Source organism: Colius striatus, chromosome 22 (assembly GCF_028858725.1).
Source record: "Colius striatus isolate bColStr4 chromosome 22, bColStr4.1.hap1, whole genome shotgun sequence".
NCBI classification, from domain to species: Eukaryota; Metazoa; Chordata; class Aves; order Coliiformes; family Coliidae; genus Colius; species Colius striatus.
The window spans coordinates 8157899-8172714 of record NC_084780.1 but is presented as its reverse complement, the minus strand read 5'-3'; the positions used below and the strand labels follow the sequence as shown (position 1 = coordinate 8172714).

At 52.8% G+C, this 14816-nt stretch overlaps 2 protein-coding genes across 2 annotated transcripts; both read left to right on the top strand.

Moving 5' to 3' along the window:
- Positions 1 to 5155: 5155 nt before the first annotated feature.
- LOC104561450 (11-beta-hydroxysteroid dehydrogenase 1) lies at positions 5156 to 9903 on the top strand. The gene is made up of 6 exons (XM_062013665.1): positions 5156 to 5247; positions 5839 to 5969; positions 6544 to 6655; positions 7280 to 7465; positions 8220 to 8363; positions 9352 to 9903. Exons 1-6 carry the CDS (start codon positions 5160 to 5162, stop codon positions 9570 to 9572), a joined length of 882 nt encoding a protein of 293 aa, XP_061869649.1. The 5' UTR covers positions 5156 to 5159; the 3' UTR covers positions 9573 to 9903.
- A 1291-nt stretch (positions 9904 to 11194) lies between these two features.
- LOC104549371 (11-beta-hydroxysteroid dehydrogenase 1) lies at positions 11195 to 14756 on the top strand. The gene is made up of 6 exons (XM_010200610.2): positions 11195 to 11282; positions 11825 to 11955; positions 12489 to 12600; positions 12733 to 12918; positions 13447 to 13590; positions 14026 to 14756. Exons 1-6 carry the CDS (start codon positions 11195 to 11197, stop codon positions 14244 to 14246), a joined length of 882 nt encoding a protein of 293 aa, XP_010198912.1. The 3' UTR covers positions 14247 to 14756.
- Positions 14757 to 14816: the final 60 nt, after the last annotated feature.

Sequence of the window (14816 nt, the reverse complement as noted above, 5' to 3'; positions counted from 1 at the left end):
AGCTTGCAGCTGAAGTTCATCTTTATGTTTTTATAATGCAACATACCCAAGCCATTAATCTGGGTGACTATTTCTGCCAAAAATTAAATAGGCACTTTGTGGAGGAGGAATCCCACTGAGTGTGCACAGCTCTGCCCAAGCTTTGTGCCAAATGTAAAGTACTGTTTCCTCACGGGAAAGGGCAGAGTCCAATTAAATATATAATGGCCTTTGAGAAATACTTCAGCAGTCCATAACCAAACCTTTTAGTCTCTGGCAGGGTTGAACAATCCATCACCTCATTGATACCAATGGAAATTTCATGGGCAAACATGAAAGGAGGATTCAGGCCTGAACAAAGCCATCGGCTGAGGAGTGTCCATCGCCCCCAGTTCCAGTTTTAAGCAAGTTACACATTTGCAGCACAGCCTCAGGGACAAGGAAGGCTGACCTGGAATTCCCTGTGGCATGCTTGGTACATGGATAAACCAGAGACCTGAATGTCCATGGCTGTGTCAGGCATGAAAATATGCCAGGTCCAAGCTCTCGCACATTACGGTCACTCAGAAGCATCGCTGCTGCAGCAGAGCTAGAGTTGATAAATGGATTGAACTGAGAGGAGAATTATGTCTCTGCCCAAGGCAGCTGCAAATTCTATCACACACCAGTTCCCACCAGTTCCCAAGATCAGCCCTTCTCTACAACCTGTAGGTGTCTCACCCTGCCCTGTGTGAAAGGGAAACACTTCAAACCAAGGAGCTAGAGCTGGTGTCCAGCAGCCCAGCTTGCAAGTCCAGGGGTGACCAGGGAGCTCCAGGTGAGCACATCCAGGATGATCTCCACCACTTCTGGGTCTGGACTTCAGGCTGTCTTCAGAGCACATATGTGGCCTCCTCACATTGTTCTGGCACTCTGCTGCCCACACCTCCTGTCCACAGTTATCCAGTCACAGGCTTTACGAGCTTAAGGCAAAGAGGTTTGTGGAATAATCAAAATAGCTCTTGCTAAGGCAGCTGATGGGATTAGACACTAAACCAGGGGCTGCGCCGGCCGCTCTGCCAGCGCCGCGGCAGAACCGTGTCCTGCGGGAGACAATCTCCTGCCTCCTGACGCACTGCAAGCTCAGAGGCTCTTACCTCCTGCATGTTATCCCCAAAGGTCCACCTGAGAGGTCAAGTCTATGCATTAGCACTTCCACAGCTGATTGCATTGATATTAGGCAGGACCAGCTCTCCGCAGAGTAGTGAATTAGACACGTATTAATGGCTGATTTGACCACAATGACCATATCAAGTCTTGTTTAAACCACAACGATGATAAATTCAGTGTGCATGGAGGCTTAGTAACCCATTTAACATCACTTTAACTATGATGAATGACAGACTTGTCAGATGTTGTATTAGCAGACTTCCCTGTCTTTAAACCAATGCACAACTCTCCAAATCAGCCTTTTCCCCAGCCCCATCACATCTGTATTTGGACACCCGACGAACTGCAGCAAACCCTGACCATTCCAATCTCCCAAATGCAACCCCATGCAACCAGCAAACGACATCCACACACACCCCAGCAACACAGCACAGCAGAGTCATCCTGAAAGCCTGTGTGTGAACTGCAAAGAGAAATTCTAAGTCCTGAGATATACTAGAGAGCAAGCAGATGGAATAAAATGTACAGTCAGGATTAGTAAGGACACCTCAGGCAAGCTACACTGTAGAAGCATATGGAGCATTTAACACTGAGTTAAATCAAAGTCCTGAGGGATAAGCTCTTGGAGGGCCACTTGCCCAAGGCGTGACTTAGGTTGCCAAGCATCACATGAGGATGATTTCTGCTATTCTCTTTCTTTTAAGAATTGTGGGAACACAGTTTATTTTAACCTGTAGATGTGATATTTTTCTAATGCATTCAATCCTCAGGAAAACTGCAGCTGCCATGAGATCTGCTCAGTATTTGTCTGTACCCATCTGGCAAACACGTCTTCAAAGATCTTATTTCAGTTTGGAGCCGTTGCCTGGCCTTTTATCACACAGACTTGAGTGCCACCTAAAACCCAGCAGCCCTCCTCTGCAGGCCAATCAGTTCAATGGCATGAGCCAAATCTCTTTATAGAGTTCTCACTTGCTATTTGCAGTTTGGACTTTGGATGTTTCGAGAGTTTTCAGGCTAAAATTAGGGCCCCATCTAAATAGATCAGCCCCTGCCACTCAACACCGAGGGCACTGAGAACACCGATAATGGCCAAGGCTCAAAGCAGCCGCAGCACCAACAACCAGATACCAAGGCAGCTCTTCCTGATTTGGTCACACAGGAAAAGAACTAATTTAGCACTTAGAAAGGACTTAAACATTAGAGTATTTTCTCTGAACTGACAGTGAGTAGAAATCCTATATCAAAACGAACCCAGTCCTACAATCATCTCATGTCTCATGGGACCTTCACAGAGATGCATGAGGTCTGTGCTCATGGTAAAGCACCCTGAGGCAGCTGGGCACGAGAAAGAACACTGTAATGTCCACGTGAGAAAGGAAAGCAAGAGGGGGGGAAAGAAAAGCTTCTGTATTTAACAAATTGTTGGAAAAAGGCAAATATCACCTGGACACACACAAAAAAAGAAGTGAGATGCCAATTCTTGTCAAATGCTTCTGAGTCCCTGGAGCTGCATGCACAAACCTGCCCCAGCCCTGCCCCTGGAACGCGCTCCCTCCAGATAGTGTCTGGCTGCGGGCAAGGCTGGGGCTCTCTGGCAGCTCCCTTGCTGCTCTACTAGGTTGTTGTCAGAACAAGTTTCTTTCATGTATTTGTTGTCTCTGAGAGAGCTTCAGGCAGCACGACATGAAGAATCTCCTGTGTGCCAAGCAGTGAGCACAAGGCCAAGCACGACCCCTGGAAAAACACAGCTTCAAGCAGACGAGCGATACAGAAGTGACCTGCAGCAGGGGCATACATCCAGAAGAATTCGGGTGATGCCATTTCAGAAGCAACAGGCTGCCCTTTTTCTCCCCAGGGCTCTCTCTTAACAGGCCAGGAATGCTGCAGGACTCCCCTCTGCTGAAGTGCAAAAGTTTGGCAGTAGGGGTGCCAGGACCAGCTGAGATCAGAAAACACTTTGTAGTCACTGCTTCCTGCCCTCATTTTCCTTTCCCTCGCTCCCCGCCCCCAGGAAAAGGTTAAAAACAAGTTCTTAAGTTGCATACAGCAAAAACAAACCCAGAATAAACTGCAAGTGGGAGTGTGGAGCAGCAGAGCCCTGAGAGGGTGAGAGGCAGCCGGGAGCAAACCTGCGCCGGCAGCCAAGCAGCCCCCAGCCCTCCCAGGGACCACGCCAGCAGTCCCTGAGCCTCACTTCCACACAGCACACCCTAAATAGCACACGAAGTGTTCAGGAAAGAGTAAGTTATGTCTAAAATATTGAGCATTTCTCTCCTTTATTACCCGGTCCTTTGTTTCACACAAACCCCCAGACAAACCCACAGCTCCCAAGCAAGGCAAGAGCAGCTCTGGCCCCGCTCATCTCCCCCAGTGCTGCAGAGCAAAGAGCAGGATTCCTGCCCCACACGCTCGCAGACGGTGCACAAAGGTTGACAGTTATCACTTTACTGCAGTATCCTAACGCTGGTCATAAACAACAACATCTGAGAAGAGCCTGTCTCCCTGCCAGCAACACAGACAAGATCACAAGCTGAGGGAAGGTTAATTAGTTCATTTTTTTTTTTCCAAGCTAAGGAACGAAACAGTTGCACCACGATCAGGAGCCAAGTTCAAAGCAAAGAGAGGCAGGAAAAGGCAGAGAGATTGTACTGGCCTTATCTGACCAAGTGTGGGTTCTGTGCTTCTTATCAGAGGGAAAGTTGAGACTGAAGTAGAAAGGCAGAAAAAAATAACCTATAAAACAGAAGCAATGCCAGAGAGCTCCACTGCCTCACCAGATATGCCCCTAAAGCAAAGCATCTTGACTTCAAAGCTGCAATAGGGAAAAATTAAAAACACCACCTTTAAGTAATTATTTCTGGCTGGTTACAGTCGAGGGGTCCAAGGGGAACAACCACAGCACAGTGCCCATGGAAACCAGACCAAGGTGCAACCCCCTGCACTGCAGGTGAGGCTGTTGTCCCAGCAAAAACGGCTTCCCCCAGCCCAGAGGGCTCCAGGAGCACACGAGGCTCCCGCAGCGTTTCCATCCCACGTAGCACAGCAGGTGCTGGTACTCTGCAGTGAGGATCCCAGCGCCAGACCCACGCTGGCACAGAGTCTACAGGGATTGCGCAAGGGCGATGGCACTGCCGCTGCTGCTGACACTCGGAGCTAGCGGATGGTACGTGGTTTTTCCTCAGACTGTATTCACTTAAAAAGTAAGAACACGGCTCTTGCAAAACCCAAAGGAACTACAGCAGCAAGGACCCTTATTTCTCTGCAGAAACAACATTCAAAACTTAACTGCAAACCCTCCAGTGCCTGAACAGCCCCTTGGAGCTGGGGTGGTCACATCCCTGGCGATGGGTTCAGCTCAGCCCTTGCTCCCTCACCTGCTCACAGGAGTAGATAGAGATGAAAAAATAAACCATGTGTCAGGGAAGCATTTTTGGAGCTGTCTGGGGGTGCTACACACTGCTGGGCCCCTGTTGCCCAGCATCCCAGCAACAGGCAGCTGCTGCGGGTCGCAGAGCGGCCACGGCCTGGGCAGCACAGCACCGTCCTGCTGCACGTCCCTGGCAGCACAGCAGCCCCCACTGCCTGACCCACGGCGAGCGAGCCCCCGACTGCATCCCCCCACACACAGCACCAGCAGGAATAAAAGACTGTGTTTAACCACCTGCACTGGGCTGCCTCTGATGTTCTCAAAGTGAAACTTGATGCTGCTGAGCAAAGACACACCTCTTCCAGGGTGTTGTGCAAAATTCTGCATTTTAACGTAGGACAGGGAATATGAAAAGAGCCCAGCAGATCCCCAGCGGCACTGCTGCTTAGGCTGATGGTCCCAGCTCCAACAGGAGCAAAACAAAGGCTTTGCTCCCCTTCTCCATCCACCCAGGATTTGCCAGTGCTCTGGAAGCTGCAGTTCTTTCACTGACAGGTTTTGAAGGACTGGCATTGCTGCTTTGCCTCTGGAGCAGCTCTGCAGAGGGGTTTTTTTTTCCCTCCCTTCTCTCTCATGCTCTATTTCCTGACTCCACAGTGGGATGGGTCTGTTGCAAAAGGCTCTCATTCCCTTTTTGGGATTGGTTTTGGCCCTCTGGTTTTATTCTGCGAGGGAGAATTTCAAGCCGGGTAAGTATTGAAAGTCAATTTGTCTTTAAGGAAAAATATTACAAGCCACATTTGAGTGTTTTGCATAGAAACTGTACAGAGCTCAGAGCATGTCTGAGCCTTTGTGTGGTGTCCAATGCTGGAAAGTTGTTTTAACAAAGATTTGAAACCAAACTGTGCAAGTAATACGCAGAAATACTTCCTGAGTGGGGAGGCAAGGCAGGGGCCAGAGCCGGAGAGGGATCTCCATTTCCAACCAGTTTTCCAGTGCGTGGGCAAAAGAATTCATAAACATGGCTTTTAAATGTTGGGTTTGAAGTTTTGAAGCATGCACTTAGCAGATGAACTTCATTACAAAACAGTCAGGGTGTTTTTAAGTTGAGTCCTGACTTGTGAACAAAAGCTGCTGAAGGAGTGAGGCGCTGTCCCCGTGTCACTGCATTCAGTGGGGAGCTGCAGCTGCTCCTCAGCAGCAGCAGGAGAGATGTCCTGGTGCCAGAGGCTTTGCACTTGCAGGATCACTTCCAGTTAAACCTCTTACTCTGCAGGGTACCAGCTGGGCTTTTTTAAATAGTGTTTGAACAAATTAAATTCCTGTGCCTTGGTCCCCAGAGATGCTGAAAGGGAAGCGGGTGATCGTCACCGGAGCAAGCACTGGGATTGGAGAGCAGATGGCGTATCACCTGGCACAAATGGGATCCCACATTTTGATCACTGCACGGACAGAGGCCAAGCTGCAGAAAGTAAATGGCAAGCTGAGCACTCACACACTCACGTTCGTGGCAGTGCACACACAAACACAGGAAGGCCAATCTCACATCACAGGTACATGCATGAACACACACACATTTCATTGCAATTGCACGGATACCAGATGGGCACAGTCACACTCCAAGGTACACATCCTTGTGCTGTGTGGGGCTCCTGCATGCACAGAAATCCCTCTCACAGACACACACATATTGTGATATTTGAGCTTGCTTAGTAATGTACACGTCCCATACTCACACAGGCTCCCTCTGCACACACACACCCTCATTCCACTGCAGTGATATACAAGCTCCTGCTCACCCTAAAGCAGGCAATTCCAGCAGGGGCTGCACTGATAAGGAGCCAGACTGCCTTGGGTAAATTCACCAAGGCAAGGATTTTTCAGGCTTCCCTTTGAAGCTTCAAAGGCTCAAACACACTCGAAACTCCAGACTGCTGTTTGAGGTGGGGACACATCAAGGCGAGCACAAACATTCTCTTTTGCTACCGCACCAAGCTTCCAGGGGCAAGGAAAGGGTTTTCTGACCCGTGGTGTTGGTGTGGCAGGTGGTGGAGCGGTGCCTGGAGCTGGGGGCAGCCTCTGCGCGGTACGTCAGCGGCACCATGGAGGACATGGCCTTCGCTGAGCACGTGGTGAAGGAGGCACAGACCTCGATGGGTACGTCCACAGCCTGCTCTCTGCAAACAACAGCACAACACGGCATCTGGCCATGGCCACGGTGCTTTTTGCCACACGCCCACTGAAAAAAGCAGGAGAGATGGAGATGGAGTGAGATGGGAGAGATTTTTCCCCAATCCTGTCTTTTGCACTCCCATTCTTCTGCCCAGCTGCATCACTCCAGCTCCAACTGAACTGCGCTCTCGATTTCAGCTCTGTGCCCTCATGACATCCTGTTCCAGTATTATCATCCTGGATTGCACCACTCCAACTCCTGTGGTCTGACACCAGCCGCCAGGCCCACAGCAGCCTTGCTACTGCGGTCATGGGTCACGGCTGCGGAAACGCAACACTTCAGCTCTGCGTGGAGCGCTTCCCCCCCTGCCCCGGGCCCACACACAACTCAAGGGTGATCTCCCTTGGACCCTGGCATTTGTGTTTTGAACCAGAAAAACAAACTCACAACAAAATTGTTACTGGCAGCCACCATTCAGACTCCATCCCTGACTCCAGAGATGACAGGCCACAGCTTTGACCCACAAACCTGTTTTGATTACATTTATCCTTCTCTGCTGGTTGCAGCCCTCTCCCACCCAGCACTAATGCCCACTCCTCTGCCTGCAGGAGGCCTAGACATGCTGATTCTTAACCACGTTGGCGCATCGTACTTCGGTTATTTCAACGGGGACGTTGGGCACGTGCGAAAGCTCATGGAGATCAACTTCCTCAGCTACGTGGCGATGACCGTGTCTGCCCTGCCCATGCTGAAGGAGAGCGAGGGCAGCATCGTTGTCATTTCATCCATGGCAGGTGAGTGGGAAGGGAGGTAGGTGACATGAGACTCAGTCAAAAGACACCACGGGTTGATTGTCAGAGCCATGAGGCATCCCAGAGGAGCTGTAACTGCTCCCAACAACCCCAAATCCAGGTATTTTTTTTTCTTGATGGAATTTGTTCCCTGATGCAATCTAATTGCCCCAGTTTGCTTTTTGGCCAGCCTCGTAATTAAACCCCACACCCTGGTGTCAGGGTCACGAGAGCAGCAGGGCTCATACACCCCCAGTTTTGTGGAGAAAGGTGGAAATGCCATATTTCTCACCCACTGCTTCTCTGATTTTCACCTTGGTTTGGGAGGTCAAGTTCCTGCTAATATTTGCACAGTGAGTTATGGACTGACTATCCACAAAAACATGACTCTGGGCTAGTGAAGTTCTGTTAAGTCAGGAAACTAAATTATTTACAGATGTTCCCCACTCACAGGAGGATGTTGGTCAGTCGTCTGGTGATCAGCTTAGCTCGGTATTCAGAAGCAAAAGTTCAGCTTCATCTGTCCCATGAGGGTTTCACAGTTACCGTGGGTTGCTCAAACCCTGAGCAGAAACATCAGCCATGGTGTTGGCCTTGAGACCTTACATGAGCTGGAAACTGCTGGGAGCATTTGTAATGCTGCTGTTCAGGTGTCAGGACGACATTTCACTAACAGACAACTCTCTTTGGGTAAAATAACCAGAGGTTTAGGCAGAGCAGCTTTCTGTGCTGCAACAGAACTTCACTCTGTGTCCAGGTAAAGTCGGGTTTCCCTTCACGGTTCCCTACTCTGCAACTAAGTTTGCCTTGGACGGATTTTTCAGCTCCCTGAGGCAGGAGTTCACCATGCAGAGTGTTAACGTTTCCATCACGCTCTGCATCCTTGGCTTCATTGATACTGGTAAGGCTGGTGCTGTTTGACCCAGCTCATCAGGAGCCAAGCATCACCACAGCTTCTCACTCTGCTCTTCAACTCCTGCTGTCACCAATCCTCTGCTTTCAGCTCTGCCGCTGCTTTTCCTCCAGCCCTCCTGTAGCACGGGTGCATGCAAACCACGCTCTGCTCTCTGGGTGTTCTACTTGTCTTCCACCAAAAAAGAGTCTCAAAATTCACATCTTTCCTCATGCTACTTAAAACCAGATGCCACGTACAGGCTGGCACAGCCCAACATTCCATTAGTACAAATGGATGTGCCAGCCGCCTCTCTCCCATTGTTGCAACAAGGTAGCGGGAACCCAAGTGCACAATGGGAGCCCTGCATGTGCTGGGAAGCGCAGCGCAATTCCATTTCACTACCTTTACCTCCGTTTTGCAAGCCCAACCCTCCCTGCGTCACCTTAACCAGACAGCCTGCCCCTCGGCGTGACCCCCCGCCCCAGCCCCGGCGCTCTGTGCCCGCTGCGCGGCGCCGTGCGGGGCGCGGGGCTGGGGGCGCGGTGCCGTGCGGGGCGCGGGGCTGGGGGCGCGGTGCCGTGCGGGGCGCGGGGCTGGGGGCGCGGGGCTGGGGGCGCGGGGCTGGGGGCGCCGCTGTGTCCCGCAGAGCGCGCGGTGCCGTGCGGGGCGCGGGGCTGGGGGCGCGGTGCCGTGCGGGGCGCGGGGCTGGGGGCGCGGGGCTGGGGGCGCGGTGCCGTGCGGGGCGCGGGGCTGGGGGCGCGGGGCTGGGGGCGCGGTGCCGTGCGGGGCGCGGGGCTGACGGCGCCGCTGTGTCCCGCAGAGCGCGCGGTGCCGTGCGGGGCGCGGGGCTGGGGGCGCGGGGCTGGGGGCGCGGTGCCGTGCGGGGCGCGGGGCTGGGGGCGCGGGGCTGGGGGCGCGGTGCCGTGCGGGGCGCGGGGCTGGGGGCGCGGTGCCGTGCGGGGCGCGGGGCTGACGGCGCCGCTGTGTCCCGCAGAGCGCGCGGTGCGCGCGGCCGCGGACGTGCTGCTGGTGGCGCCGGCGCCGCGCGCAGAGTGCGCGCTGGAGATCCTGAGGGCGGCGGCGCTGCGGCGGCGGGAGCTGTACTACCGCTACGGCTCCACGCGCCTGCCGCTGCTGCTGCGCGACTGCGCCGCCGACCTGCTGGACTACCTGGTGCGGAGCCGCTACCGCCCGCGCGGCGCGCCGAGCAACTAGCGCCCTGCGCCGAGCAACTAGCGCCCCGCCGGCCCCCCGCCGCCGCTCCGCCCGATCGCTGAGCTGTAGCGAAGCGCGGGCCGCGGGCTCGGGACGGGCTCGGCGGTCCGACACCCTCCTCTGCCGGCGGAGGCGGCTCTCGCAGCCCGGCCCCGCAGCTTGCCTCGTTCTTTCGGGTTTAAGCGGGTGGCGCCACCGCTGCCGGGGCGGCGGAGCCGGTGCAGGGTGAGAGGGGTGAAGGGTCTCCGCTGCAGCGTCCCAGCCGCTCCCTTCCCAGACTAGTGCAAAGCAGGAACAAACTAGTTATTAAATAAAATGTACTAACCCATCAGTTGTGCATGTTCTGTCAGGTTTTTATCCCTTCTTTCTAAGTCTCCGTTTGTCTTTCACAGAGAAGTTGAATCCTTACCAGAATCCTTCACTATTTCATTTCAGGAATTACTCTTTTAAGCCTGTTTTTTTTTCCCATAGTTTAATGGCCAAATTAAATGCAAGATTTTACCCCAAACACAGAGACTGGAAAATATCTTCTAGATGCACGGTGCTGCTGGATCACCACCCTAAGCCAAGGGCTCAGGCACTGGGAGTGATGCCACTGAGTGCAACACCAAAGCCCAAGCCCACAGTGAGCTCTGCATCACTCGCCTGACCCTGGCAGTGGTGCCCGAGTAGATGCATTCACATCTACCACGGTTCTGGCCATTCCAGCACCAACTCTTACCAGTCCTGACACAAAGCAATGCAAAACCACTTGATACACTCCCCAGGACCACTTTGTTCCTCACTTTCTGGAAGAAATAAGGAACTGGCATTTCTGGTTTCCTTATCCCAAGATTACCCACACAAACCAGCACACACAGAGTGGGGTTTGCCCTACACACACCAGCACACACACACAGTGGGGCTTGCCCTTTAAACTTTCTTTTGCAGAAAACCAATGCTTGTGAAAGCTGAACATCTTGGTTATTCACTTGCTTGGCTCTTTTACTGCCTTTTAGCAGCCAGTGAAGTCCTCAAGACCAGAGTGATTTTTTAGGTCTAAGAGCCACTCAACAAACTGTCAGTATTACCCCAATAGGATAAGCCAGAAGCCCTGCTAAGAGTCTAAAATCACTAACTCTGGTCTCTGTAGATATTATTATGGACCTGTACCAGGGTGATCATTGCTAATTAGTAAACCCTTGTGGCAGTAATTGAGGAAAGGAAGCGTTGCCTCAGTTTTAGATGTGGAGAGAGAGAAGGATGTCCACCCCACGCAGGTTTGCACTGAGGGCACATGGGTGTCCCAGCCCCTAAGGCAGCCACCACACATCCATTGCTCTATGGAACTAGAAGCTTTTCAGTGCCTTCCCTTCCACACTCTCAAAGCCCATACCCGGCAGGACAAGGGTGCAATGGAACAGCCTAAAGTCCAAAGAGACACACCCCGTTAAGTTAATGTTTGCTAGATCACAGTAAGCATGAGGAAAAGGTCCAACAGATACCAGCAAACTTGTGCAAGATAAGAACTAGTTCAAGAGTGCTGTCACTCCTGGCCCCGTTTGCAACCTACTGACACGACCATCTCCCTGCAGTCAGAGCCACAGAGTTTGTCTCGTTCCTGCCTGTACTTCTGCAGAAGGATGGGTCTGCTCCTGAAGATTTCCATCCCCTTGCTGGGACTGGTGCTAGCCTTTTATTTCTATTCAGCACCTGAGAATTTCAATGAAGGTAAGTCACTGGAAAAACACGCTTTAACTGCCCAGTCAGCGAGGCTGTGCCCACACAGGAGAGCAAGGCCCATTTGAAGGGCCTTTTAAAGCACAGCCAGAAAAGCCAACGCGTGGGAGGACTGAGAGCTTGGTGGGGAGCACAGGCAGCCCCCAGTGCGAGGGGTCAGAGCACCCTGTGCCACGCAGAACAGCTCATGGGATTATGTTGGGTCTGCCGAAGTGCACAGTAAGTGTCTGATCTTAGGAAGTTTTCCACTTTAAACTTGTTACCCTTTTGGTGGTCAGCTCTCACCATTTGCAAAAGCTGCTCCCTGACAGGCTGGATGCAGCACTCAAGCCTTGCACGTGCTTCCCCCAAACCAGGACTAACAACCAGACTTCAGCTGGGGTCTGTGTGAGCAGCACATGCTGCAGTGGGATGGTGCTGCTCCCTGCAGCTCCTCGCTCCCAGGACAAGGGGCGATGGAGGCAGAGAGGAGCCATGGTGCTCATGGGGGGATGCTGTGGACACAGCTCAGAGCTCTGCACCTTCCTCTCCAGAGATGCTGCGGGGGAAACGGGTGATTGTGACTGGAGCCAGCAGTGGCATCGGGGAGCAGATGGCATATCACCTGGCACGCATGGAAACCCACCTACTGCTCACAGCACGGACAGAGGCCAAGCTCCAGAAAGTAAACGACAAGCAGAGTGTGCCAGGCTGGCAAAACCACATTTTTCATGCAGAACCCCGCAGGCAGGCAGAATGCAGATACTCACCCTGGCCCAGGCACACAGGAATGACAGATACCCCACAGATCCATCTGAGCATTTTCCTAGCACAAGCCTGTTCTAACACCCACCCACCCCACCACAACAATGCTGATAGCACAGCGTTTCTCTCTCTGCTCTCTTCAGCTGTGAATTGTGATCTCCACCACTGAGAATAACACTAGTCTGCCCAAGTCCTGGTCTGTTCAGTCATTGCCCTTTCTCAAAATCTGAACCAAATACTAAATATCTGGCTCTGATGTGCCACTGTTTAACTCTACAGCCAGAAACATTTATCTGAGCAACAGGTCTCCTCTCACAAAGGAGAAGGGTTTCTAGCAGAACAGGGAGATGCACTGTCCTTCTGCCTTGACACAGCAACAGCCTTCATGGGACAAGGGGGAGGTCTGTGGAGGAGGGGGGTTTACTACCAACACCAATCTCACTGTCACTGCAGGTTGTGGAGCGGTGCCTCGAGCTGGGTGCTGCATCCGCCCGCTATGTGAGCGGCTCCATGGAGAACACCACATTGCCCGAAGCGGTGGTGAAGGAGGCTGAGAACAGCTGGGGTAGGTGATGAGGAATTGTCCCTTCTCGCTCCCCAACACACCCCATGTGACATTTTGGCGCCATGTCAGCCACCAAGAAGATGCCTTGTTTTGAGATGCTGGTTGCCAACAGCAAACATGCTTTGCTTTCAGGAGGCCTTGATATGCTCATCCTAAATCACATTGGTCAATCCTACTTCAACTTCTTCAATGGGGACGTTGGGCATGTGCGAAAGCTCATGGAGACCAACTTCATCAGCTACGTGGCAATGACCACGTCTGCCCTGCCCATGCTGAAGGAGAGCGAGGGCAGCATCGTCGTTGTTTCATCCATGGCAGGTCAGCATGCAAGGGGCCAGGCTCTCCCTGCCCACGACCCTTCTGCTCTCTGCAAGGGATCCCTAGAGTGGCTCTTCTTCAAAAGATAAGGACCACTCTGCTGGGAGTCAGGGTCAGCCAGGATGCTGGATGCACAATCCAAGTCCTCTGGGGGATTTATATTCCATGCCCTGCCCTGCTAGTCTCTTTGTACCCTCTAATCACCTCCATGCCTTGCCGGGGTCGGTACAGCACTGCAGCTCATTTTATGTGCATGGCTATGCATCACACATGCGTTTCCTATGCACAGGTGTGTGTTCCTCTGCAGGAATACAAGAACAGTATCACCCACAACTGAATGTACTTCATGACAGTGTTTGCCATATGTTACACTTTAAACATTCCTGCATTTGTTTATTTCTCTCAAGCATTCATGACGCTTACTCTGTCACCCTAAATCACCTTATAGCTACGTGAAGGGCAGGAGCAGAGCTGTGCAGCCTGGTATCTGCCCAGCACATGAACCCTGACATTGTGTCTCTGCTCCAGGTAAAACTGGTGGCCCATTTATTGCTCCCTATTCTGCAACTAAGTTCGCTTTAGATGGATTTTTCAGCTCCTTGAGAAATGAATTCATCATAGACAAGGTCAATGTCTCCATCACACTTTGCATCCTGGGCTACATTAACACAGGTAAGCTCAGCATCACTGGGCCCCTCGACCCAATGCATTTCCAGAGCCCAGCTGAGTCCAGCGCTCGCCCTCTGGCCCGAGGCGGCTCAGCACACTGCTCAGCCTCCCCTGCTGGACTCTCAGCCTGCAGCAGCTGTGCAATTGTGGAAACAGGATCCTGACCTTTTAAAGAGGTCTGAGACCTTTGCTGTCCTTGCAGTAAACCCAGGGGAGGTGTGGATTTGGATTCCACCCTGTGGTCACTCACAGTGGAAAGAAATGGGAAGGACATGGCTGTAATTGTTATTTATGCCAAGCCTTGTTCAGTAGGTCTGATCCCCAGAGTTTGTCAGTTTGTTAGAGGAAGCTACAGACACCCCGGCTGAGCCAGTGGTGCCTGGGGCAACCCCTCCCTCTGATACTGCTCCTTCCCTTGCTGTGGCCCTGTCCCCCCAGAGAGCGCCATGCGAGTGGTCTCACACGTCATCCGGGACACGCCAGCACCGAAGGAGGAGTGTGCCCTGGAGATCATCAAGAGCGGGGCACTGCGCCAGCGGGAGCTGCACTACCCAGCCCGGGCCATGGGCAGCCTGCTCCTCCTCCGGGCCATAGCCCCCGACTTCCTCGATTCCCTCATCAGGAGCAACTATAAGGTGGAAAACATCAGAAGAACGTAACCCCTGGGACAGCAAGCATGGCAGGACACCAAGCATGGCAGGACACCCTGGGTCAGGCAGGAGGGATCTGGGTGTTAATCTGGCTGCTTGGGTGCCCTCTTCCATGTCACTGGGGCAGCCCCATCCTCATGTGTCCTGACAACCTGAGATGAGGTGCATCAGAGGCCTATAAAAGGACACTTCTATGCTGTGTGTTCAGTAATGGACTATTGCAACTGGCTATTTCCAACCAAGAGGCACTTCAGAGAAGCTCCTGGCAGCAGAATCTGTTGCCAGTGTCCTGCTCACCAGCAGGTTTCCTGCTCAACCTCCAGAAGCCTTTTCCCCACGGAAACCCACGCAAGCCACGGTGCTGAGCACGGCGGGAAGCGAGCCAAGCGTGGCCCAGAACGAGGATTTGGGCCAAGCAGCACAAACAACCCAAAGCCACCAGAGGTTCTTGGAACTGGGAAACTTGTCACGTGTCCCTTCTAGCCTAGTCTTTATGAAAATAAATCCTAAGTTGCTTTATGAGGTCTCTGGGTTTACTTGTGTTCCTTCTCCGTGTGCACAGGCACAGAGCCCTTATCA